A 25712-nucleotide genomic window follows, 5' to 3' on the forward strand; every position below is an offset into this window, starting at 1 on the left:
GGCGACAGAGGGTTGTAACATAGAACAGGCAGAGGCGACAGAGGGTTGTAACATAGAACAGGCAGAGGCGACAGAGGGTTGTAACATAGAACAGGTCCCATTGGAAGGTGATCTCGCATATGGAGCCTGCGTCCCAAAAACATACCCGGTCACAAGGCTCTAGACAAATCTGCAAGGAAAAAATTGAATCTCTGTAACACATCCGATACATTAGGCACCTGCGCGCAGTTGTCCCCGTCAAGCCCGAGCCTTCTCACGCAACGCCGACCCAAAGCAAAAGCCCCAGTCGTTCAACTTGGATTACGAGAACGAGACGAACTTGGGGTCTTTCGGAATTCCGTCCTCTCCAATCCCATGCTTCTTGAACCGTTGTTCCATGTACACCCTTCTGGCTTCATCAAAATTGATGCCTCTGATCTTCATCAACCTCTGAATCTCTCGTTTCGCCTTCTGGTCCAGTCCGCCTCGGCTGTCGCCTTCCATGATGTTGGAGCTGAGATCGAAGTCCGCGGAGGTGAAGCCCGATTCGACATCGCCCATGAAAGAAGCCGGAAGGCGGCTATACGTGGATGGTTTTAGCCGGGAGAGGAGGTCTTGCACAGTGGGGGGAAGGTATGGTGTCCAGCGGCTGCGCGTGAAGTACAGGACTAGACGGCAAGGGATCAATCAGTCAGCCTCGTCGAAAGGGAGGATTTGCAGGACAAGGGAGGTTAGCATACCTGTTGAGATCGCGATGGAGAAGAAGAGAACGGAGTAGAGGATATATGCCATGACGGCGCTGCTGTTCCGTCTCCAAGATCGACTTGGACAGATGTGACGCGGGGTCCTGAATGATTGAATTAGATCTCAGACAAGTGTCAGGCGTCGTATGGCAATGATCATAGCCTGGTGCCCATTATGAGGCTTGTGCAATGTCGCTGCTCGCGGCAGGTTCAGCGTGGAGCTTCGTGGTCAAGCTGAGGCATTTGACGTTGGCCTTGGTCTTGGGGCTCCTGGGCTCGTTGTCGTCAGCCTGCTGCGGCGGCGTCGGACATGTTCGGGACTCTCGCCTGTGCACAATACTTCACCGTAATGAACGCCAAGCCAGAAAATACCTCGACCAATGGCGTGCCAGCGCACAGAAAGCCGTTGCTCATCAGATACAAATCAACCAAAAAGTTCGAGCACGTTCAATCTGCGGAAGCTCGACAATTGCGACCAGTTCTCTCCCCGTCACCATGTCTGAACGCCCAAACGTCTCCGGAGACCTCATCTGGGAGGTTGTCCGTAAGTTCAACTACGCGAAACAATCCATGTCCGGGGGCCTATACTGATCGACCGCAGGAAACAACAATGCGTTCCTGGTCAAGAGGAAATCCGCTGGTGGTGTCCAATTCTCCCGAGATCCCTTCAACCTCGTCAACAAGCACTCGAGAAAACATGCCGGCTTCGTGAACGACAAGGCTGTTTCCGTCCAGCCCAACGAGAAGGGCGGAGTCACGTTGGTGACCAAGAAGTCCGGGTCCTCAAACAAACCTGCGTCGCACTACAACACCCATGCGTATGGCAAGACCACCTCCAGCCGGAAGTGAGTTTCTCGCACAGATATGCAGTGACGCAAAAAAGGATGACAGCTGACCCGACTACAGGATTTACAAGAACGTGGCGGATGCAGTTGGCAAGAGATCATATCGTGGCGACTTGAACAAAGACGCTGTTGCGCGTGCCAGTGCCATCAGAGACTCTCAGCGACCGAAGAAGGATCTTCCGGCGAAGAAGCCTCGCGGGCTCCAGGCGAGAAAGACAGAGGCATAAAGACCTGCAGGGCGGTTGACAATTTCTTCTGAACGTTCTGCCTTGGGGGAAAGGGCTTCATCAGCTAGAAGGCAGGATCCGACCAAGCTGGGTAGATGGACACCCCGAGAGATTTCTTCGGGATGCGGCATCTGGGACGGGCGAGGAATCTATGTCCTGGCAGTGCAGGACGGGGGTTATTCCTCCCAAACCTAGGCTAGGGACTGCAATGCACCCGATGGGGGATAACATCATTGATGAGGAGAGTGATGATTGCACACGTCGGTACTCCGTAGAAGCCAATGACCGAGCCTGGCCGAACCAGAACATCAGGTCTCAGCCTGATCCGAGCAATTCTCGTTGAGACGAAAAAGCAGGATTCAACCACAAGTGACAGTCTGACAAGAGTAACAGTAGAATGAATCACGGTTGGATCGAAGATGCCTTTCATTCATGGTAAGTATGTTGCCTAGCTTTAGGATAAGTGGCCGTCTGTCATTCATCCTATATACTGTCAGTCATATTCGATATGGCGGCTTCTTCGACGTTGCTGAGCGCTCTTGAGGGATATTTTCCGAGTCAGACTGTGCCACTTATTTTTGAATCCAGTTTACAGCCTTGCCCTCAAGGTGATGGAGACTTCCCTACCAGACAGGCATTGGGCACCGCTGGAGGGCAAAAAAAGCCCGCAGACGCGAAAATGTCGGAGCTGCGGATTGACGCGGGGCATTCAGGGCACTTCAAGCCAGTCCGTTGCCGCTGGATCGATATTTGGGCTTGGCGGCCAGGAGGTGCTTCCCCTCGCTTGTCCTCGCCATGTGTCCCGCGTCACTCTCGCTGCCCATGAAAGTCTGACCGCCCCAACTTTTTCTTGAACTCTTCCCGTCCTCAATCTTCTTGCAAACTAGTCTCCTTAACCTCGAGACACCTTGACGCATCCTTCTCAGTGAGTTCCCCAAGTGTCTTCCAGGCAAATACGACGCTCTAGTCTCTACAAAGCAGGAATCCTAACCTGTCGTCACAGTTCAATCTTTCCCCACCCCACACTCAACATGGTCAAAGCTGTAGTTCTCGGTGCCTCTGGCGGCATTGGCCAGGTATGGATCTCTCCTTCACTTGGGTACGGCAGATTGAGTCGAGTCTAACTCGTTGCCAGCCATTGTCTCTCCTCTGCAAGATCTCTCCTGTCATCGACGAGCTCGCCCTGTTTGATGTGGTCAACACCCCTGGTGTCGCAGCCGATCTGTCGCACATTTCCTCTGTCGCTGTACGTCTGCTGAAATCCTTCTGACCAATCTCAGAATGCCACGAGTCTAACATGCACAGTCCATTGCTGGCTATGTCGCGGCTCCAGGTGACTTCAAGGGAGAGAAACCAGAGACAGAAGAGGCAAAAAAGGCGGCTTTGACTGGTGCAGACATTGTCATCATCCCCGCTGGTGTTCCTCGTATGTATTTCGTTTACTGTGCGCCGCTTGGTGCGACTGATAATCGTTCTCAGGCAAGCCTGGCATGACTCGGGACGACCTCTTCAAGATCAACGCAGGAATTGTCAAAGGCCTCATTGAAGCCTGCGCCAAATACTGCCCCAAGGCATACATCTGTGTCATCTCAAATCCCGTCAACTCCACCGTCCCAATCGCCGCCGAGGTCCTGAAAGCAGCTGGCGTCTTTGACCCCAGGAGACTTTTTGGTGTCACCACTCTGGATGTCGTCCGTGCTCAGACCTTTGTGGGAGAGATCATTGGTGAGAAGGACCCAAGAAAGTTGACTATTCCTGTTATTGGTGGCCATTCTGGCAACACCATTGTGCCACTGTTCAGCCAAGCCAAGCCCCCCGTCAACATCCCATCAGACAAGCTCGATGCTTTAGTGAATCGTGTCCAGTTCGGCGGTGACGAGGTTGTCAAGGCCAAGGACGGAGCCGGTTCCGCCACTCTTTCTATGGCATATGCCGGTTTCAGATTCGCCGAAGCCCTCATCAAGGCTGCAAAGGGCGAAAAAGGGATCGTTGAGCCAACCTTTGTCTATCTCCCTGGTGTCCCTGGTGGGGATGCTATTGCAAAGGCAACTGGCTGTGATTATTTCTCCGTTCCTGTAGAGCTCGGGGTAAGTCTCTTCCCTCATCTAATCGATCCCTTTCTTCTCCCTTGCTTTATGTTGACACTTGTAACAGCCCGACGGCGCAGAAAAGGCCATCGACATCCTGGGTGGTGCCAATGACTACGAGAAGAAGCACCTCGAAGAAGCTATCAAAGGTCTCAAGACCAACATCGAGACTGGTATCAGCTTCGTGAAGAACCCACCCAAGTAGGTTTGATCTTCTCTTTCTTTGTAACATTACCTGACTGTTTTGTAGGTAGGATGTGAGCGACTTCTAATCCCCCAGAACGAGCCTGCCTGCCATGCAGTAGTTCGGTATTTGGAAAGTTTTGAGAGCGCGAAAACGTGAGGCCGGCCACGGAGACTGACATGGAGTCATCGGAGCAGGTTGTGAAAGCATGTCTTTGACGGAAAACAAAGACTCCCTTCTTAGGGCGAAGATGATTGTCATCGCTATGACATAGCTTTTCAGGCTGCATCTGTTTTTGCAGCTTGGAGACCGCGTAGACAAAATTCACTTGTCCTACTCCTTACGCTTGTTGCGACCACCTCTCTGCGCTTTTTAGATCTTAAAGTGTGACTCTCGACTCTGGCAACCATATATGAGGGTCTTACGGCAGATCGTAGAGGGCGTTCATGCCTGAACTGAGAAACAGACTTCATCATATGGGCTGAGAGTCCTTCATCTTGTCATACCAAGTCATTCATTCCTCATCGTCTCAAGTCACGGCTTTACTTGAGGCAGCACCGTCGTGATCTGAAAAATAGCACTGGGCAATTCCATCGTCTCGGCCTGTACGGTGGCTTTGATCCCCAAGCTGCTCAAGACACCGCGGATGATACCGCAGGGGAAGAAAAGGTGAGGTCGAGCTCGCTGCATGGCTTCGGCGTGGTTGGCCATGGACATGCGGGTGAGTGGGCGGAATTTATTGTCTGTAAGGACAAAGACGCCCTATACGCAAGTTTGTCAGCAGACTGCTCCTCGGACTCTTATATATCCGTGGTCTTCAAAAAACGGAAGACGTAGAACCGCTAGGATAGTATATATGTAGCCCTTTTCGACTCCGACGATGGTGAAAAGGGGGTGTGGGAGGGGAGACGTACCCGATGATTCGTCTTCAGGTTGTCGACCTGCTTCCTCCACACCACGCCCCAGATATCCTTGCAGAGGAACTTGATCACGTCCAGGTGATGATCATTCACGTTTCCCACATTGCTCCCGTTGATCCCAGCCGGGTTGAAGCGCGGCCTGTCGCGCGAGATCCGTTCGCTGAGACCTTCTCCGACGCGGAAACCAAGGCGTTCGAGACGGACGTAGACGGAATCGGCGAAGATCGTGGTCGTGGGTAGGCCGTCTGCGGCGAGCAGGGCGGTGTGTGAGGGCTGCGAAGATGCGGCGGTCGTGTTCGCGCCCGTGACCGTTATGCTTGGTGCCGAGTTCGAAGAGGGTGTGGTGGTGGTGGTGGTGTTGGTGGTCGTCTTCGCAGTCGTGCTTGTGCTGATGGCGTTATTGGCCCCCATCGGTGGGGGGCCCTTTGATGTCCTTTTCGTAGCTGTCGAGCTCGTAGGAGAGGGTGTGGGACGATCGAGAGACGCCTCGTAGGCTCGTGCCATACGCTCGGCTAGCGGGACGAGCTCAATCAGGAGAAGGTCAAAACAGGACATATTGACGAGTCGGGAGTCGGCGTCGACAGACGAGTCGTTGAGAGGTGGTGCGGCCATCTCCTCCGCAAGCCTCAAGAGTATCAGTATTTGCGAGCGGTCACCACGCAGGAGGCCCACTAAGTCGGAGCACTTGGGGAGTTTTGGCGGGTTTGTTGTGTTCGACGGACTCTCATAGTTTGACGTGTCGGTCTATAAGGCAAAACTTTCGATAGGAAACACGTTACCAAGAAGAAGGAGCGGGTGTTATCATCCTCGATCGTTGTATCATGGCTGTGGAATGGTGATTGAGCAAGACGGGAGATTCGCAGGAAGTTCATCAGGAGATTTAGGTCGCGCTTGGTCACGTGGTATCGGAGTCGCAAGGCTGAGATACACACAGGAAGCCGACCGACGTCTGTCTGTCACGGAACAACACAATGCGCGCAACACGGCTAAAGAGCATTCGACGGCGAAGCGGCCGCAACCTCAGATGCAGCCAACATTGTGGGCAAGGAACGTGGTACCACTGGTTTTGAAGGCCACCTTAACCTCTATTGTAGGGGAAGGATACGTCCTTATCAAACGCTCTTCAATACGAGGCGAAAGGAATCATCTATCATGTGCAGCCCGGGAAAAAAGTACAATTCTCAATATTAAGTTATAAGTGGTATATCACCGGAGCCATAGCTGACTCTTGTATCTATATTGCCAATGATGGCATGCAGTCATAACTGCATCCGCTTGAATTTTCAAACCCACATATACACATCAACAGACCAAAGAAGTATTGTACAATCAGGTTCAACCATATCATCTCTTTCATGGGTGCTCGGTCACTCGAGCCCGGAGCCTTCACTCACATTTCACGCTTTTCAAACGGTGGAAATCTATTGCGCCATAACATCCACATATCGGCCGGCCTTGGCTCCTTTTTTACCGGGCTTCGTAGACTTTCGTCCAGTTGCTGGGCCAATCAGATCATCAATGCTACTAGCATTGCTCATTGCTGTAGCAGGACGTGGAGGTGGAGCAAGGCCAGGAGTTGTAGGATGGCCGATGGGGGGCGTACTTGTGGCGCTGGGAGGACCAGAAACACCAATTTGTGGCGATGGTCTTGCTGACACTCCAGCTCCATCAGCGGGAGTAGCAGCGCGACTTGGTGGTGCTGACGGCGGGCCTATACCTAGGCCTGGTATGCTTGGGTGCGAGGTAGGAGGTGCAGATCCCATCGGTGGCCTCGGAGGCCCTCCAGAGCTCATAGGTGGTGCAGGGGTACCACCCATTCGTGGAGGTGGAGGCGTTGCTGTCTTCTTTGCGGCATCCGGATTGTCGGGATTCACCCATTTTCCAAGTTCCTTATCAAAATACAGTTTCATCTTCGATTCGCCCAGGTTGGCTCTGTAGACTTTATGTTCGCCGCCTTTGGTTGGACCCGCATCCAAGCTATCAGTCTTCTTTCCTCCCAACCATCCACCGAACCACGACGAAGATCTCTTGGATTCTTTCTTCTCCTTTTCGCGAGCAGCGTCTGCTTCTGCAGCAGCACGGAAGGCGGCATCCGCGGCAGCGTCATTGGCCCGTTTACGTGCAGTCTCATCGTCGTCCACTGAAGCCTTCGATGCAGAATCCTGCGGCTGGTGCGATATCCGAGGGAAATCGTCATCATCGTCATCCATGAATGATTTCTTCTTAGGATTTGCCTCATTGGTCTCTTCCTCCGGTGAATCTGGCTCTGGAACATATGGGACATAACCGGCGCCATTGGGAGGCACGTAGCCATAAGACTGTGTCGGGGCATCAAAGCCCAGGTCGGCACCTTCATCCTGTTGAGGCGTCTCCAAGTCACCGGGCTTGGGTGGCTCATAACCACCATACGATATTGTCTCTTCAGGGATATGGGATCCTGTGGCCTGCTCGGGAGTATATCCATACGATTGTCGGATGAGGTCTTCAGCAGGCGGGGTAGGTGCATAGGTGTTGGGGCGCATGGGAGACGAGTTTGAAGGCGCTGACTGACCAATATTGTTCGGCATGTACGAAGTCCTCGGAGGGCTCTGCGGGAAAGAAGTTGGAGGCGAAGCTGTGGCAAAAGCTTGAAAAGGATTCGCTGCAGGCGGTCCTTGCGTATGCTGAAACATGTTCATCGATTCGTATTGATGATTGTGTTGGGAGTGAGAAGTCGATGGAGGCGATCTTTGAGAATCCAAAGAAGGTCGACCACGGGTAATTTCCGCAGAAGATCGTGCAGATTGCATGCTGTTGGGTGCGTATCTGGATCCGGCAACTGTTGTGGGAACAGACTGTGGGTATGACCCATGCATGTCCGACTGAGATGCGGTTCTGCTGATCGATGGCGTGCCGGCGATATTCGCGAACGGACCAGCTTCGACCGCGTCCTTTCCCGAGCCTTTGGATTCTGCGTCACTATCCTCACCTGCAACAAAACTGCTGAACTTGTTCCACATGGAGCCTCCAACCTTTTCTAAGCTGGGCTTTGCTATCCAGGATGACGAACCTTGAATCGGCGTTTGTTTGAGGCGATTCGACAGATCATCGAGCTCGGATAGGAATAATGAATGATAATATGTTGACATCTTGGTGCTCGATTTGAATGTGGACGCAATTGCATCACAATAAGATTGCGCCTCCGCTCGCAGTCCGGCTTCTGCCATGGTTGTTGCTCGCTGCAGCTTGAAAACTGAGAGATGTGGCATGAATGACAACGATGCTCCTGATGCTAGAATGCTCGTCGCAAACTCATAGATTTCAGTGAGCAATATAGCATCTTGATCGCGGCCAAAGTCGAACGGCAGAGCTTTGTGGTTCGCACCGAGCAAGACGATAGCCGCATGCTCTTCATCGAGACCTCCAAACAGCGCCGGCCTCTGAGGGTTTCTAGAGAAGAGATAGCAAACATGGGCCGCCTCGATGCGATTGTAGTCCTCCAGTAACCTCCCGAGGACTGCTAAGGCCTGATAATCGCCTTGGCATCGATTATTCAGCACGAGGCTTAGAGTTTCCTTCCACCGGTTCAGACCGTCGAGCGCATTCTTTGCTGGTCCGCCAGTGTCGACTTTACTCACCATTTGGAGCCCGGCCCGAGCAGATGGCGGAACCAGCTCGTCTATGCTTTCCTCAAGGTTACCCCCGAAGATTTCATATAGAGCAGAGAGCGATTCAGTGTTCACTCCGGTGGTCTTCACCTCCTGACGAACGAACTCTCTTACCACTTGGCTCCATACTGAACGGTCCATCGTCGAGGCAATGATGAGAGCATGAGACCACAAGCGACTATCCATAGCATGAAACACAGCCGCCTGGCGGTCACCGCCAAGCAAGCGTTTTCGTAAAGTCTCAACTGCCATGGGATCCACTGAGTCTGGACGGACGTTCGCACCAGGAGGTCGGTAGATGCCCGAAGACGGCTCACCCTCGCGATATTGGATTGGACTTGACAGGTCCACGTTGTGGACCTCTGGGGAAAGGAGGAGATTTATTGCCTTCAACGCTGGCCCGTCAAGAGATCCATCGTGTTCCACCAGAGCACGGATAATCTTCCAGAGCAAAACCTTTTCATGATGACGTCTAGCCGGATCATCATGAGATTGAGTGTGGAGGAAGTTTGGCACGTTCATCTCCATACCATTTATGTAATTTGTCATCCAAGACAATACATCTTTCTTTTTCGACTTGGAACGCAGCGGCCCAGGAAACTGACTCCAAAATTCCGCCAGCGGAAAGATGTCTTTTGCGTTCTGAACGGCTACTGCTCCAGCCGTCGGCTTGATCTGAGGTCGTAGCGCACCCGTTGCATATCTGGGGACAAGTTTTGGAAACGTGCTGATGACAGTGCCGCCAAACCCAAACCTGAACAAGGGAGCACCCTTCCACCGCTCTAAAGGGTCGAATTGCGTGTCATCTTGAGGCCGTACGAATTCCAATTCCGGGACCAACCCTCGAGCTTGGACACTAGGCCTTGCAGGTGGAACAGCCTCAAGTGGGGCAACGGTTCTGCTTGGTGGCGGCTGTCCATACGCAGAAGCTGGGCGGTTAATGAAGTCGGTTTGGTAAGAAGGGAATGCTCCTTGGGATCGTTGTTTGGATGGAGATTGCGTTTGCGATCGGCGCGGAGGGGGTAATTGTTCAACATTGGGACGTTTGGTAGCTGATATCAGATGAGAGTCTACCAAACCGCCTCGGTCAGGAGAGGTCGTTGAATACGGAGCTGAGGTACCAGGCGGTGAAAGCTGATTTACAGGCGCAGAGTGCCCTGGAGACTGCATGATTGAGGCTGGCATGCCGTTGACATTTTCGTCAACCGAACTTTTGTGATATGCAAGTGGACTTGACGTCCGGGGTTGAAAGGGCAGGATGGTGGGCCCAGGATGTGGGTGTTGTGATGTGGTTTGGGTTGGCACTGCTGTCGCGCTATGAGATGGAGCAGGCGGGGTCGGTTGCGCTGCATATCTCGCAGCATTTGCAGCTGCAGTGTGTGTTGGAGGTGCTGGAGAATATCGAGGAGAAGGCCCGGGTCGAGGGCCTAGGTTTGATGGGACAGGTGCCGGTGAATATCTGGTCGTTGTAGCCGGGGGTACAGGAGGAGGCTGTAGTGGGACATTTGCATAAGGATCCAAGCGTTCAGGAGGTCGCAATTGATACTGAGAATAGGGATCGGAGGGACCAGGGGGTGAAAGCTGCTGTTGTGGGGGTGGAGGAGCCACGGGCGGGCTCTGCGCTGGCAACGGTGGGGGGGGAGCGACCATGGTATGCTGTGGAGTGTGGCGGCCAGTATGTCGTGGCCGCGAGGCCAGCGGTAATTCTTCAAAGAAGCTTGAAGATGACCCAGATGTTGATGGTTCGGTCTTGCTCGCCGCAAAGGCAGAGACGCTTCGTGGCGGCATGGCAGGGGATGATGCTGGGGGTGGCATAATAGTAGATCCTGCCATTGTAGACACGTTCGGATGGAAAGGTGATTGCAAGGGCTTTTCGGACAAACTGCTGCTCCTCGGCGGCGGCGCCACAGACCTTGCTATCTGGACGGGGTGAGGGACATGGGCTCTCTTCCTCGACTTGCTGAGTTCCAGAGGCAGATCATAGGGCGACTTATAACCATCTTTTGCCTGATCCACAAAGCTCTTTACGCTTTGAGGATGCGGCTCCTGTTGTAAATGGGCTTGGGAGGAACCCATTGGAACCAGTTCTGGTCGTGATAGACCCACATTGTTGTGTGTAGTAGGGGCTGTGGGAGACAGCTGGAGCATATCAGAAGTAGATGGTTGATGGGGCGTGTAGGGGTTGATTGAACTCTGTGTTGGAGGCTGTACCTGTTGCTGGGAGAGTGTGCTGGGTTTTGGTTGCTTGGCCGTTCCACCGGGTACGGATGATGATTCCTGCAGAGATGCGATGAAAGAGGATGGCGAGTCAGGTTCTGAGTCGGGAAGCAGATCATCAGCATCTTCCACCAGGAACTCCTCATCGCCAAGTGCTGCCGCCCACATAGCGTCAACATCTTCGGTCTCCGGGATGACGGGGATCTTATTTTTCGCATCAGACGCTGTGCCTGCAGCCAACTCGTCAAAGAAAGAGGTCTCGGCTGGTGCTGGTGCTGTTGCTGAGACCGGCGGAGACTCTGGTATGTCCCGATCCGACAGATTTAGCGCATCCAGAACTTGAATAGTGGACTTTCTGTCAAGCGCAGGACTTTGGGAAGCAGGGCCGGGAGAACCATTGATGTTCGAAAAGAAGGTGGATTCTTCGTCACCTTGTGCCGCTTCGAAGGGACTTTGTCGTGACCCTTGATTCCAAGCTTCATGATGAGCCGGAGTTGGCTCCCCGCCCTGAATAAGCGGTACACCTTCTTCAAAGCGCAGAGCCTCCTCATCCTTTGGCTCTCCTTGCGCTGGAATTGTCCACGACTGCGTATCACGCGTCCCCTCATGATCATCATCCATCCAAGTGACATTCTGGGGTCTGAGGTCACCGTTTTCTTGTTGTGCCATCCCACCGGCTTCTGTAGTGCCGTTGACGGTCTCGGGTTCCAGTTCGTTCTTTTCATTCTTCGCCGGGTCGACCTCGGGTTGAGGATTCGTGGTTTCGGACGAATGAAACTCGGGAAACGTTGTGGAGCGATGAACTTGGTCAAGAATATGGGTGCTGTCCAGGCGCTTGATTCCCCAGGCAGGATCAAGTCTTTCATTATCGTCGTCCGACGGGAGTTCGTCACTCCCATGGCTTCCGCCTGAAGGCTGAGAAGACCATGTAGTATGCGTTCCCGGCCCGTTAGCCAGGGCGGCGCCCGTTGCGGGTTTATCTTGAATGTGCGGCTGTGCAAACGTGTCTTCCGTCGACAAGCCGACATCTCCGTTGTGTTGGAAAATAGGAGTTGGAGGAATCACAGTCATCGACGCATCGCCATTTAGATTCGAATCGACGGGTTTCGGGTCGTCGTGAAATTCATCGATGGTGTCTGGGCGCAGGGATGGGAGCCAGTGACCTGACTGCATAGCTTCTGGCGGCTCTCGAGAGCCCTCTTCGCTGTGGATGGCTGTCGCCATTGCGACTCCCAAGGAAAAGACGATACTAGGTCTAGTCAGCAAGGAGGAGCAGGGGGTTAGTTGATGTTATCCCTGATACACACATGTACAAATAATTAGCAACGCCTCCGATACATGTCGATAAGAGAATGCCTGTTTATGGGCGGATTAATATTTCGACACCGTGAAAGAATCTGTCGAGGGTTTGATAGGTGGTGAGTGATGGGCGAGATGATGAAGGGAAGGCCAGATTGTTTCTTCAGACACGAATCGAGATGCGGATGCGAGGTGCGGATACGGATGAGGACCAGGAGGACCTAGTGATACCACTCGTACCACTGAGGCCATCGCTGGCTGGCGAGTTGATGGCCTGCGCTAGCCCAGACAGCAGCTAAAAGCGGCGGCTCACCACGCCCCGTGCCAGGGCACCAAGGGGCGAGGGAGGCCTGGGACTGTTGGGGGAGGGGGGCGGTTTCCCTTGGGGGCCCTCTCGGGTCCTCAGCAAGGACGCGGCTCGGCGCGTGTCTTCATCACCTGCTTGGGCCAGAATGTCATGTCTTGCCTCGACAAGGCATCCATATTATTTCTCCTCTCCGGCGACATCCTCCCCTCCCTGACCTGTCTCTGTACAATATTCCCGCATGGCCAGGACTGGTCTATGTTAATCGAAGTCCGCTCCGACTGATACGTGCAGAAGGATGCATCAAAGTTGAATATCCCGCAGCCAATATTCCGAGACCCTCCTGTCACTGAACGACACTCCTGATGATGACCGGCGAAGAGCATGCCTCCTTCCAACCCAATGCACACGACCGGAGATGCAGACTCTGCCTCCGATGATGATCTTGATCTCGACGAACTAGATCCTATTGTCATCTCTCCCCATCGCGCGAAGGCCAACGCCTCATCTGAATCTGGTGCTCGCCGCCTAGCAAATGCCTCTACAAATATTCCGCTGCACAGACTGCAGAGGTACGGCAGCAGTCGCTTATGGCCATCAACAAGCAAGCGCAGCAGAGTAGATGGCGGCACAGAGGACACGGACGGGCTGTTAGGCGGCTGGTCTGGACACACAAATGGCAATGGGCACGTAAGACTGTGGTCGGAAGACCAAATAGGCTGGAATGTCAGACCGCAAAGACACCAGAGGGTGAATGGACAAGAGAGCGTCTCTCAGGGTCGGGACGCTCCCTCACGCCGCTCCAGTGTCCGTCAGAGTATGCAAATATCGGACTTTGTCAGACAAGAGTTGGCAGATATGCGCGAAAATGAGCAGCAATTCAGCAGCCAGGAATCCCGCGAGGTTAGCGTCGGTCATGCTCAGAAGAAGAGATTTCCCACGAACGTCGTGTCCAACGCCAAATACACCGCCTGGTCCTTCTTACCACGAACGTTGTACAACGAATTTTCCTTCTTCCTAAACGTCTATTTCCTCCTGGTCGCTTTGTCTCAAATTATACCCTTTTTGCGAATCGGTTACATGTCGACATATATCGTGCCTCTGGCGGTGGTACTCACGATTTCAATCGGGAAGGAAGCGGTGGACGACATCGTGCGGCGACGACGAGACGCAGAGGCAAATGCTGAACTATTTACAGTGTTGTCATTCCCCGATACAGCTCGGAACGGCGCGGTCGAAGTCCAGAAGCGGTCGCGAGATATCAAAGTTGGTGACATTCTGAAGCTTGAGAAGAACCACAGAGTCCCCGCAGATGTTGTTATCCTTCAGAGTCATCTGACAGAACTCACACTAGATGCGAAGGGTGATTCCACGGCAGCTCCTTCCGCTCAGGTTGCTGGTGAGACCTTCATTAGGACAGACCAGCTGGACGGGGAGACTGACTGGAAGCTGCGACTCCCAAGCCCATTGAGTCAGAACCTCAACTTAAAAGATCTACAACGTCTTAAGGTCACGGCTGGTGCTCCCGACAAGAGAGTCAATGAGTTTGTTGGGACCTTGGAGCTTCAACCAAGTCTGACGCCCGCTTATGATCCCCATGTGCTCAAAGACGATCCTACAGAAGACGGTCCAAGCTCGACTGATCTCGATCGGTCTGCGGTCAATAGACAAACCTCGGCGCCTCTGACCATTGACAACACGGCTTGGGCTAACACCGTGTTAGCCTCCAGCACCATAACTTATGGTGTGGTCGTCTACACTGGCAGGCAAACTCGATCCGCTCTGTCCACATCACCATCAAGGTCAAAAACCGGCCTTTTAGAATTGGAAATCAACAACTTGACCAAAATCCTTTGCATCATGACCCTCACCCTTTCTATTATTCTCGTTGCGCTTGAAGGATTCGAACCATCCAACAAGAAGCCATGGTATGTGGCGATTACGATCTACCTGATTCTATTTTCCACAATCATTCCAATCAGCCTCCGTGTGAATCTTGACATGGCCAAAACGGTCTATGCTTATTTCATCCACCAGGACAAAGGGATTCCAGGCACTGTTGTCCGCACTAGCACTATCCCTGAAGACCTAGGTCGAATTGAATACCTACTGTCCGACAAAACTGGAACGCTCACCCAGAATGAGATGCAACTTCGAAAGATCCACGTGGGTACAGTTGCATATGCAGGAGAGGCAATGGAAGAAGTTGCCGCTTACATTGAACAAGCATTTGCAGCTAATGGAAATGAGGACATAGGCGTCTCAGAACTGGGTACGACGACAAAGACTCGCCGAGAGATAGGCGTCCGTGTCCGCGATCTCGTACTCGCCCTTGCGCTGTGTCACAATGTCACGCCTACTGCGGACGAAGCTGATGGGGAAAGAGTAGTGTCTTACCAGGCATCGTCGCCCGATGAGATTGCCATCGTCGAGTTTACCGAAAGTGTTGGGCTACGTGTCCTTCAGCGAGACAGGGAGAACATTGTCCTTCAATGCGTCTCTACGAAGCAGGTGGTCATCCGAGCCGAGATCAAAGATATCTTTCCTTTCACCTCTGACAGCAAGCGCATGGGCATCATCGTACACCTCACCTCAGAACTACCTGGACTAACACATATCGACGAGCTGTGGTTCTTCCAAAAGGGTGCGGACACAGTCATGAGCTCCATTGTGGCAGCAAATGATTGGCTTGATGAGGAAACTGCCAACATGGCCCGTGAAGGGCTGCGCACGCTCGTCGTTGGCCGCAAAAAGCTCTCACTAGAGCAATACGAAGACTTCTCTTCCGAATATGCAGATGCGTCGTTAGCATTACATGAGCGAGATGCAGGAATGGCTGCTGTTGTGAAGAAGCACCTTGAGCATGACCTAGAGCTTTTAGGCGTTACGGGAGTGGAAGACCGTTTGCAAAAGGATGTCAAGCCATCTCTCGAACTCCTCCGCAATGCCGGCGTCAAAATATGGATGCTGACAGGTGACAAGATCGAGACGGCACGTTGTGTGGCAGTTTCAGCTCGCTTGGTTGCACGCGGTCAGCATATCCAGACTATGGCCAAGCTGAAAACCAAGGCGCAGGGCAAGGACGCGTTGGATGTGATGCGCAATCAAACTGAATCATGCCTACTGATTGACGGCGAGTCACTGGCACTCATGCTCAGCCAATTCCGGCATGAATTCATCACGGTAGCAGTTCAGCTACCCGCAGTGATTGCCTGTCGCTGTTCGCCAACACAAAAAGCCGACGTGGCGCACTTGATTCGCAAACATACCAAGAAGCGTGTCTGCTGCATTGGAGATGGCGGCAACGACGTCAGCATGATCCAAGCTGCGGACGTGGGTATCGGTATTGTCGGTAAAGAAGGACGGCAGGCCTCGCTGGCAGCTGATTTCAGCATTGAGCAGTTCTGCTATCTCACAAAATTGCTTGTCTGGCACGGCCGCAACAGCTACAAGCGGTCCGCGAAGTTGGCGCAGTTCATCATACACCGTGGGTTGATCATCAGTGTGTGTCAAACGATGTATAATATCGCTGGACATTTCGACCCGAAGGGTCTATTCAAGGATTGGCTGATGGTGGGCTACGCCACGGTTTACACCATGGCACCCGTTTTCTCCCTGGTGCTCGATCGAGATGTGGACGAGCATCTAGCCAACCTCTACCCTGAACTATACAAGGAACTCAAATCAGGCAAGAGCCTGAGCTATCAGACCTTCTTTACCTGGGTTTTGGTGTCGGTATATCAAGGGGTCATTATCCAAGGTCTGTCGCAACTCTTGGTCGGGGAGGTCGACGGGCCTCGCATGCTCAGTGTCAGTTTCACCGTCCTCATCCTGAACGAGCTTATCATGGTGGCTGTGTCGGTTACAACCTGGCACCCCATCATGATTGTCTGCATTGTCGGGACTGCGGTATTTTATGCGGCCAGCGTGCCCTTCCTTGGGGACTATTTCAACTTGGCATATGTGGCGAGCTGGAGTTGGGCTTGGAGAGTGATTGCCGTGGGAGCGATCAGTCTTGTGCCCGTCTGGGGCGGGAAGGTCATTAGAAGGACGTGGAAACCGCCAAATTATCGGAAAGTGCAAGGCATATAGCGCAATGAGAGACAACTTTTGGATGTTATGCATATGATCATGAATCGGGCCTCGGACCAGAGACTGGGAGCATTTGGAACAATGTGCGAAGGACTCTATAGGGGTTGCTCCAACCAGTAGATACCTAAGTAGAGACGTAGAAGCCTAACAAGGCTGTACGTATCTCGTACGCTTTAAACAGATGTTCGCAAGGTTCTCGGCCGAGTTTCCGAAAGTGGAGGGTGGGCAGGCAGTAACAACGGACACTGCGTGCCGAGATATCAACTCCAACTCCAACACTGTGAGTGCGCTCACAACCAGCTGCCACAGGCTTGACACCCCCTGCCTGAAGCCTAGATCCTAGATCTCCTCAAACCATGGCGTCCTATTTCTCCTACCTCACCTCCAACTCGTCGTCCACTACACGACCAACGTCACAGGGTGTAGGCACCCCCGGCGCAACTTCGACGTGGTCGAGCACGCTTTCCTCACGGTTTGCGACGCTGCGGAAGGCTCTGACAACCAGAGACTCGGAAGAAGACGATCCGGACAACGAAGATTGCTCACACATTTCAAACGTCCTGCGCGCATATTACACAGAAAAAGGACGGCCCTTTCCCGAGTGGCTGCCACCTGATCCCAAAAAGCCCGTAGCCGCACCTCCTCTTCAGCCTCAGGGCTCCTATGGGCAGTATGCCAGTGCATATGGCTCGCAGTACGATAATCCGCAAACACACTCAAGAGGGCCGTCAGGAGGCCGCGGCGGAGGACTTTCGGATCTATGGGATCCTGCTCCTGCCCCTGTTGCTCCTCCCACTCAAAGTCTCCGAGCTGGTCGACCAACGCCACACTCTTTGCGTTCGAATGATTCTGCGCGATCGCAGTCTAGCAGCAGTGGCGGAACGACGCCTTTGACACAACCCGGCCCCAGTGCCCGGCCTCTGCCAAGCCAGAGGGCTGGAAGCTACCAAACCAACCCCGCTACAAATGCTGGAGCCCTAGGGTCTCGTGATCGACTCCGTGCTCGGTTGCAGGGCGGCGGCAGTGGACGAAACAGTCCATCGGGTGGTTTGAGCAGTGGGGGAAGTGGCAGCCAGACGTCTTATGGTCCGTCGGGCGGAAATCTAACCCATCATCCGCCTCCTCGCACTGGGTCTTCTCAGCCCTATATTTCAGCCTCAGAGCCTTGGTCGACGGGCGGAGATGATCCTTATGCGTACAACTACAGGAGGGGTGGAGGAGGTTCGAACCCGTATGGCACCCAGGACTACCGCCAGCGCCCCGGGGGGCCCAGGTGAAGCAACCACAGTTCGGCCAACTTGGTCCCAGGATGCACACCCACTGCCGGTCGATGCTACTGACATAGCCCGGAACGGGCAAGGCCAAAATTGATGTACGAAGGATTCGTCTGAACAATGTTGGCCAGCCCCATGGAAAAGTCCAAGCCCTTGGACGGGCACTTTCGCAAGCCTCACGGCCTCATTTTCCGCAGAGGGTGGTCTTTGGAGACCTTGGCTCAAGATGCGACTGCAGTCACGTCGTTGTTGACGTGAAGTCAGATCTTGATCGGGCCGTGCCAAGTTCGATTAACGAATCGGCCTCCCATTGGCGATGTGAAGGTCGGCAATCTGATCTTCCTGTATACGAGGCCCAAAAGAAGGGAGACGGGTGGCTGATCTGAGTGTCAGCCTCTTGGCCAGTGGCTAATGGGCACTACGCAGGCACCGAGACCAGGGGACTATTTGGAGGGGGCCAGATATAGGGCTCCAAGAGAGCGGAATAGGGCAGAATGGGGATCCACGCACTGGCCCAGATGCCCAATGGGGCGACGGATAGCGAGGATTCAGGAAAGTAGATCCACTGAAGCTCAGCAGCACAGCCGCAACAACGAAGAGGCTGAGAAAATGATTACTCCGTACAAGGCTAGGCTCGGCATGATCGGTGTGTGCCACTGTGGTGAAGCTGCACTTAGTCAGCTCGCTGGTGGCTTCTGCTAACCGGTACGATGCCAATGGAATGGACTTTTGGATATGATCAGAAATCGAAGTCGGTGGTGTTTTTGCGGTTGACTAGCATTCGGTCTGGACCCAACTGCCCCGACGTACTAGGTACACACCACGAGTATCTGAAGGCGAGGACAGAGTTACGGTTACCTTCGTTCTCACCACCGCCCTGCGCTGCCCTACTGTCTGTCACCTCACCTTTGCTCACCTCCACCTTTACCAACGTCTTCGGTGCTCTGTTACAAACTTAACCACTTACCACTTACCACTACCATCGTAGCGCCCTGGTGGCCCCTCTTCCGCCGTCCCGCGCTTAGTGACGCCCGCTTTCTTCCCTTTCTTCCTTTTTTCTTTCTTTCTGCTAACTGTTTGGAGCTCACCTCAACCCGCCCTCTCTCCTCGCGAACTCACTGCGACTCCGGCCTTCACACCAAATGAGGCCCGATGCTCTCTCTAGGTAGTCCATCCAATCTGGCCCCCATTGCCTCCTCCCGTGACGCTTGTCCCATCCCCCATCCCAACCATCCCTTTGCTCGCCAATGCCTGTCCTCGTCTTCCTCCCCCCTTCCTCCCTCGCTCCCTCCTTGACCGGCCCTTCGTCAGATCTCGGCGCCCGGCACGTGGTCAAATCCAATGACTCTTGCAACCTTGCCCCGATGATGCCAAAAAGTCTCCTACCCTCCTGCCCCCGGACACTGAAGGCCTGAGGCTGAGGGTACGGAGCGAGGAGCATCGTGTCTTCCCTTCCCATCACGTTAGATCTGGATGGGAGCTGTAGCAGCTGCCGTTCGGATGATGACCGTACCGTGCCTTGGTGTGTGGCGGCGAGCAGCGACAATACAGCCGCAAGCACCTCCAAGCGGTCATCATTCCTATACCGACTGATTGTCGATGGAGAAGATTATCGGACTTGCTAACTCTTTTGCTCGGCACATCACGCATCACGCTTTGGCCAGAAAGTCATAATACCTCTGCGGGCACTCGCACTCGCACTCCATGTGTCTCCATGTGTCAGCCTCTCTCCCCGTCTTGGTCTGTTCCATTCGCTTTGAGTCCAAGTGAGCAGCTACACTGCGCACCGCTTCCTTCTACGGTCTCTCCTCATCATCGTCCAATGCTGCGTTCTGACTAATTTTGCGTCGCCCACACACATTCACCTTATACATACTCACATACACACCACCACGCCCCTTTCCTGCCCGAACGAGTCGCGTTCCACCCCCCTTGGGTTATATCATCAACGATTACTCAAGGCCGCCAAAACTCTTCTACCGGGTCCAGAGCCATTGTCTACTGCATCTTGCTATCTATGGACGATTACTCCGGAGAGGCCTCGAGGAGCGACCGGAATACAAATACGTCCAAGAGACCTCAACCTCGTCAGCAAGGAGAGTCTTCCTCGTCAGGACGCATTGCCTTGCCCTCTCATCCTGCTGGACGGAGCTCCCAGAGTCCCTCGTACCTCTCCCCGGGACGGCAACCCGTGACGCTTGATTCATTCTCAGAGCAGTCACCAGCCCGACCAGTATCATATCAGTCTCCCGCCTCTCCCTTCGAAGACGCCATGTCTCGTTCCGCAGGCCCGGGACCGACCACGGTCTCGACGACTCGACCGCAGCAGTATCAGCTTGTTTCTCCTGGCACACCAGCTGATCCTCGGTCAATGAGCCAAGTCAGTCCAGGCTTTATTTTTGTAATATTTCCTATGTTTGCGAGTTCTTTGTTGATTTCCTGATATCTTTCCTTCTTGCCCTTCTCTCTCTCTCTCTCCCTCTCTCCCCCTTCTCTTTTCCTTTTCTCCTTATCTCTCTTTTTCCAGCATATTTCTTCAAATATCCTGGTTCTTTTCGTGCACTCCAACCTTGCCAGAATCTGACAGCTGACTGAGAAATGTAGAATAACAAGGACCAATTGGTCCAGTCTCTTCGAACTCATCGAGTCAACACCATCACCGAGCTACGTCGTATCGAAAAGATCTTTGCGTTTCTAGATTCTGCCGAAGTAACTGAGCCAATGACCACGGCATGGGCTCATTATGTGAACTCGAACAACCTGCTGAATGAACTTCGGGGCTTGACCAGGACCTACCCATTCAGTTCCGAGTGTCTTGATGAAGCAAAAGCGATGGTGGTACGCGACCCGAGTAGCACTCGGAGCTGGAACTACTGCTGGTTAGTTCTGGTGAAGATGGAAAAGGAGTAAGCAATTAATTCTCGTTTCGGGGCCCGTGCTGTAGATGCTGACTTTGCCCCTCAGAAATCTCATTATGAAACATGCTCGTGCCCTGGCCTCCAAGGCAAGCACCTGGGGAGGTCGTCGGCCTACGAAAGAAGAGTTCGACCGCCTTGTCAACGCCTGTGTGGCGGAATGGACTCGAGCCCTCCGTCAAATGCTCAAGCACTGGGACAAGCCCCCGAGCACGACTGGAAATTAAACGTAGGATGAGTGGGCTGTCGGCGAGGACCGAGAGGCAAAATAAAAGAGAGAGTTCAGGGTTCTCATTCTTGCCACCCCACCCCCTCCAAGCACCTATGAAAGTCTATGGTCTTTGTCTTTTTTCTTTTCCTCACCTTTAATTCCAGAGTTTACCGGGGACTATGGTATGGACATGCAGCAGGGCCTACAAGACCTCTTTCGGATCGGGACATATTGGGGAGACGTCGGAATGCGGCAGAGCAGAGACTGGCTCTCGGCTGTTGTACACCACGGACGAATTTTGGTCACACGGAACAGTTGAAATCCTTTTTTTTGTCCTTCTTTTCTTCCAGGGTGCATTGCTACTGGAAGTTCGGCAACGCTTTTCACTCTTTTTTTTGGCCAGGGTCATGTTGGGATTAGATAGCGGCCTGCGGGCAGAGACATTACCGATCTCAGAGTGTACCATCATCTGGATGAAACTGTACGAAGCTCTGTAAGAGATTTCTGAATGCTACCACATACGTTTTCGCCGGATTATGCTCCATATGTGCATATTCCACTTTTATATTTGCCGGGAGAGTCCTCCAGCCTCTCCAATGATCCGTAGTCGAAATTCCGCAACAAGGATGTTCTGTTTGTCCTTTCGATGATTATCAACGGCGCACAGCTGTGGAAATACGACATCCGGAAAGTGCTTGGGGCCCAAGCAACGGTGCGGCTCCGCGGGCAGTGGCATTATCCTGCACGCAAGCCACGAATTGCCTAGAATACTCAAGTCAAAGGGGGAGAGGGGGAAAAAAAAAATCCTGAGAGACCGTGAAAGAGGATATACGAAAAGCCGGCATTGACCGAGGAAAAATGGTGGTTTACCAGGGGGGAGATTGTTATCTTCCTATTCCGGCGTTCGCATCCACCCACCACCCCCGGCCGCTGGATGCGAATCGAAGTGCATTCCGGTCTCGATGCCAAGGGTCTTGGGGCCATGGACGGGCCTTTCATTGCAAATCCCAGCTCGCCAGATCAGACCGGGGGGGCAGGGGGGAGCCCGTCCATCCTGGACAGGCCAGCAGGGACGACGGAACAAGGATAGGCAAGGAGGATCATGACATCACCTGCTCTTGCTGCAGTCCTGGGTAAAATATCTTGTGCCTTTTTTTTGGAGTTGGGACATGTTCGTGTAATTCGTAGCCCAAGGGCCAATCGCGAAGGCCATGGAGCCAAACAAACAGCGCGCGACGGTCGCTTCTCTTCTGCACACATCTGACAAATGGTTTTTGAGGGGAACTGGATGCCTCTAGGTTTCTCCGTCGGTAAACTCTAAACCCTCGGGGTTTCCGTCCCCCCTTCTTCTGATGAATGTGCAATTCGGCGAGGTCATCACAAAAGAAAAAAAAAGAACAAACAAACACACAAATCATGGGATAGACACACGAAGACGGGAGGGGAAGGCGTGTTGACGATAACTGAAACCGGCGAAACGGCGGCGGTGAGTTGGGTTGGGTGGGTATAGGTAGGGCACAGACATGGACATGGGCGTGGGCATGATCAAGCGACGACTCGGCCAAGTGCCCCAGACCTCCTCACCTCAATCAACTACATCTACTTCAGGATGAACATTTGATATGTCAGGCTCTGCAGAGTCATTCACGAGGACACGACGATCGCCCGGGGTGGTGGCCGAATAGATCGAAAGTGCTTCCAAAGTTGGCAACCTGCCACACGCTTCAACCCGCGCACCGCATAGCGCTGACGGTACCTGCTTTGAAGGCCACCGTCCAGAACCTGTTGAGACGGGGTCGTGCGGTGGGTGATGCACCCGTTGGGAACAGACAGTTATTCCCGGTTCGAGCTTCGGCTAGGTTCCTGGATGACGAGAGAAAGTCGAGCCGGTTCTTTGGGGGGTGGGTTTTTTTTTTGGACTGCAGGCCAAAAGAGGCACCGGTGGGATGGGTTGCAGGCCCTTGGGAACCCTTGGGAAAATAGGCGAGGGTTTGCCAACCCAAAGATCGACCGGCTGTGTGTGGTCTTCTCACCTCACCTCACAGCGGAACGATTATATAACCAAATTCTACTGGTCAGATCCGATCTGTGGGAGCCGGATAGAGCGCAGGATAATAGTATACGGTATAATCAATAGTCGCGCTCAGAGTACTTGGAGAAGGAGATGACGTCGATCCATGGCAGGGGCGTGGTAGGGAGTTGTTTTGTTCGCATCCTTTCCTTGTTGGCTTGCTGGCTCACTGACGGAATGACTGAATGATGGGCCGATCTCGGTTGGTTTCTTGATTGCGGAGGGGATGTGTGCCTGAAACTACGGGATGAACTCAAAGGAGCAAGTCATGAAACACCAAACAGTAAGTGCTCGGCTGGGGGCAAATGCGAGGGGTCCAAGAAAGACGCTGGTGGTGATGGGGATTCACTGTTGGTGGTGCTGGCGCTGATTAATGATATGCTGGTTAAGGGAACAAGGCTGTGGCTCTGATTGGCTTCCGGGACCCCTACCTTTTGCCCGAAATAGCAAATAGGGCTCCATTCTTGGCACCTTGGCAACTTGGACCCCCTGCCCATCCACATCCACATCCACAACCACCTGCGCCAGCGCCAAACTGCGCCTCAGGCTTTGGCTTCTTCTCGTCTTCCTCGTCCTTCCACCATTTCTTCTCTACTTACGCACTGGTGGCACTACACTATACCTTATACCCCACCTCGCCCACCTCTTGGACCCAACCTGGTCTGGCCGACTGCTGCATTCGTATGCTATTACCGAGTACTCAATTACTCAAACCGTCCATGCCTGTCTGTTTCTATTCTCCCATCACCCTGCTTCTTCTAGAAGACCTTCCCCAGTCCAAACGTCTACTCCTATCCAATCTCGTATTCGAAACGAGCTGAAAGACACACATTCACAGACCAAAGCGTCCTGCCATGGACGCCACAGGAGAAAATCCTCGGAATCGTGCCACCGCTACCTGTTCAAACAACCTTGATACCAGGCTTACCAGAATTGGGAAGTGGTCCAATGTAACTTGATTCATCATACGATTGTTATCCACATATGGCTTGCAGCTTGAAGGAACAGGACAATGCTTACAGGGGAAGAGATAGGCGGAAGGACAGCCCACAAGGTAACAATAGGACAGCCAGCCTTGTGACATTGCGGAATTGACCATGCCCCACGTGACGACCAACCCCCATAAACCACCAAGGTGCCACGGCCACTTGCATAGCTTCGGTATTATGCCTCGACGCAACCTCCAGTCTCACCTGTCACTTCCCCTCCCCGGAAGTGTTGCAAAAGTCCGTTCCAGAAAAGGGGCACAAAAATAAGATCGACCACACTTTGGGCTTAGAGCAGCTCTTGGTGCAGACCAAATTCCTCTTTACCCTTAATGCTGATTTACCGTCTCCCATCCTCTTCAACACTTCCAGCAGGCTGCATTCAGGCCGACATACTTCACTGAGCCGCTCATAGGTGTTGTTGTATCGGTCGACAGGGACGAATCCGGCATTGAGCTGCGTCGTCCTGAAATCGTAAATGGCCACCTTGCGCTGCTCGGCCCGATTGCGGCCGACAATTCTCTGTGGGAACCACTTTGCACTACGGAGTACATATTCAATTTCACTTTCATCGAGTTGTATCCCACTGCAGTCATCATCACCAAACCAAAACAAGGAGGTGCTTTGAGATGCATCATCAAATGAAGTATCCTCAGTATGGTCACTGTGGAGAGCCAGATGTCGTCGATCTGGGCCTGATCTATGACAAGTCCTCTTGCATCAGACGTGATGGCCCCCCTTTCCCTCTCCCCCACTAACACCACCCCCATGAGCCTGGTCATCCTCCTATTCTTACACTACGGAGCTCTCCAGCAGCATCCACACTCGGGGCCCTACCAGGCTCCTGGTTCTGACAATTCACCAATCATGGCTTACGGATCCGCCTGACTTCGGCAAGGTTATTCGAGACTGCATGGTCATCGCTTCGCCAAACTGCGCAACCTAGATCCTTCGATCCAGTCCGCAAGGAGAGAATACGCATTCACTCATAATCGAAGCAGACAGATCGGCGATGAATCCGTCCTCGCATGATTCCCATTCTCATCTCTCGCCGAATCACGCGTCATGCGGGCGTATTCCACGAGTAGAGGCTGGCCGCAAACCTTTGTTGTTACCGGCTTTCCGCCCTTTACCAGCCTGATGAGGCACAGTCCTCACGACACCCTAAAACTTCACTTCCTCTCGGCCTGGAACAGGTCGTTCACTGCCTCTGTGGGCGAAGTCTTCTGAGCATCATCGTCAGCAATGTTCACACCGCTTGGCTAGAGAGGGGGTTAAGGTTGGAAGGATGGCGGGCAGCTGCTCCGTGTCGGGCACGAGCTTGATACGTTCCTTGGAAACTTGCATTAACTCTCACGCGCCATCTGCAGGATCCCAGTCTCCAAACAAATCGCAGCACGCTGGCCCCGTGCCGAAGAAATTCCCTGCTTACATATGCAGGAAAACTTTTCGAGGGATTGCTGAGCTAACAGACCCCACCTAAAGCTCGGACAGGGATCCTTCGAAGGTCAAGATGACTGTTGGCTGGTAGATTGCTTTCAGAACTCGCGGAGGCATCATTCCACAGACCCTTCGCGCGGCGTTAGATTCCGATCTGGCGCTGGAAGAACTGCCCAAGCGAAGAGGCCCAAGTCCATCTTTTCACCGTGTTTGGGCTGGATTATGTGGTCGTCGCGTCGAGGGTGCAGAATTATCTCGAGAACTCTGCATT

At 53.3% G+C, this 25712-nt stretch overlaps 8 protein-coding genes across 8 annotated transcripts; 5 read left to right on the forward strand and 3 right to left on the reverse strand.

Moving 5' to 3' along the window:
* Positions 1-300: 300 nt before the first annotated feature.
* Z519_02368 (uncharacterized protein) lies at positions 301-771 on the reverse strand (the record flags this gene model as incomplete). The annotated part of the gene is made up of 2 exons (XM_016760125.1): positions 301-647; positions 720-771. 2 exons carry the CDS (start codon positions 769-771, stop codon positions 301-303), a joined length of 399 nt encoding a protein of 132 aa, XP_016623646.1.
* Positions 772-1217: 446 nt separating this feature from the next.
* On the forward strand, positions 1218-1794 carry Z519_02369 (uncharacterized protein; the record flags this gene model as incomplete). The annotated part of the gene is made up of 3 exons (XM_016760126.1): positions 1218-1266; positions 1324-1567; positions 1629-1794. 3 exons carry the CDS (start codon positions 1218-1220, stop codon positions 1792-1794), a joined length of 459 nt encoding a protein of 152 aa, XP_016623647.1.
* Positions 1795-2825: 1031 nt separating this feature from the next.
* Positions 2826-4086, forward strand: Z519_02370 (malate dehydrogenase, NAD-dependent; the record flags this gene model as incomplete). The annotated part of the gene is made up of 5 exons (XM_016760127.1): positions 2826-2870; positions 2930-3044; positions 3128-3220; positions 3274-3881; positions 3949-4086. The coding sequence occupies 5 exons, from the start codon at positions 2826-2828 to the stop codon at positions 4084-4086; spliced, it is 999 nt and encodes a 332-aa protein (XP_016623648.1).
* A 513-nt stretch (positions 4087-4599) lies between these two features.
* Positions 4600-5597, reverse strand: Z519_02371 (uncharacterized protein; the record flags this gene model as incomplete). The annotated part of the gene is made up of 2 exons (XM_016760128.1): positions 4600-4827; positions 4980-5597. 2 exons carry the CDS (start codon positions 5595-5597, stop codon positions 4600-4602), a joined length of 846 nt encoding a protein of 281 aa, XP_016623649.1.
* An 809-nt stretch (positions 5598-6406) lies between these two features.
* On the reverse strand, positions 6407-12073 carry Z519_02372 (uncharacterized protein; the record flags this gene model as incomplete). Its single annotated transcript, XM_016760129.1, has 1 exon — positions 6407-12073. The coding sequence occupies one exon, from the start codon at positions 12071-12073 to the stop codon at positions 6407-6409; it is 5667 nt and encodes a 1888-aa protein (XP_016623650.1).
* A 763-nt stretch (positions 12074-12836) lies between these two features.
* Positions 12837-16544, forward strand: Z519_02373 (uncharacterized protein; the record flags this gene model as incomplete). The annotated part of the gene is made up of 1 exon (XM_016760130.1): positions 12837-16544. The coding sequence occupies one exon, from the start codon at positions 12837-12839 to the stop codon at positions 16542-16544; it is 3708 nt and encodes a 1235-aa protein (XP_016623651.1).
* Positions 16545-16900: 356 nt separating this feature from the next.
* Positions 16901-17821, forward strand: Z519_02374 (uncharacterized protein; the record flags this gene model as incomplete). Its single annotated transcript, XM_016760131.1, has 1 exon — positions 16901-17821. The coding sequence occupies one exon, from the start codon at positions 16901-16903 to the stop codon at positions 17819-17821; it is 921 nt and encodes a 306-aa protein (XP_016623652.1).
* A 2269-nt stretch (positions 17822-20090) lies between these two features.
* Positions 20091-20960, forward strand: Z519_02375 (uncharacterized protein; the record flags this gene model as incomplete). The annotated part of the gene is made up of 3 exons (XM_016760132.1): positions 20091-20198; positions 20423-20724; positions 20783-20960. 3 exons carry the CDS (start codon positions 20091-20093, stop codon positions 20958-20960), a joined length of 588 nt encoding a protein of 195 aa, XP_016623653.1.
* Between the last annotated feature and the right edge of the window lie 4752 nt (positions 20961-25712).

Source organism: Cladophialophora bantiana (genome assembly GCF_000835475.1).
Source record: "Cladophialophora bantiana CBS 173.52 unplaced genomic scaffold supercont1.3, whole genome shotgun sequence".
Taxonomy (NCBI): Eukaryota; Fungi; Ascomycota; class Eurotiomycetes; order Chaetothyriales; family Herpotrichiellaceae; genus Cladophialophora; species Cladophialophora bantiana.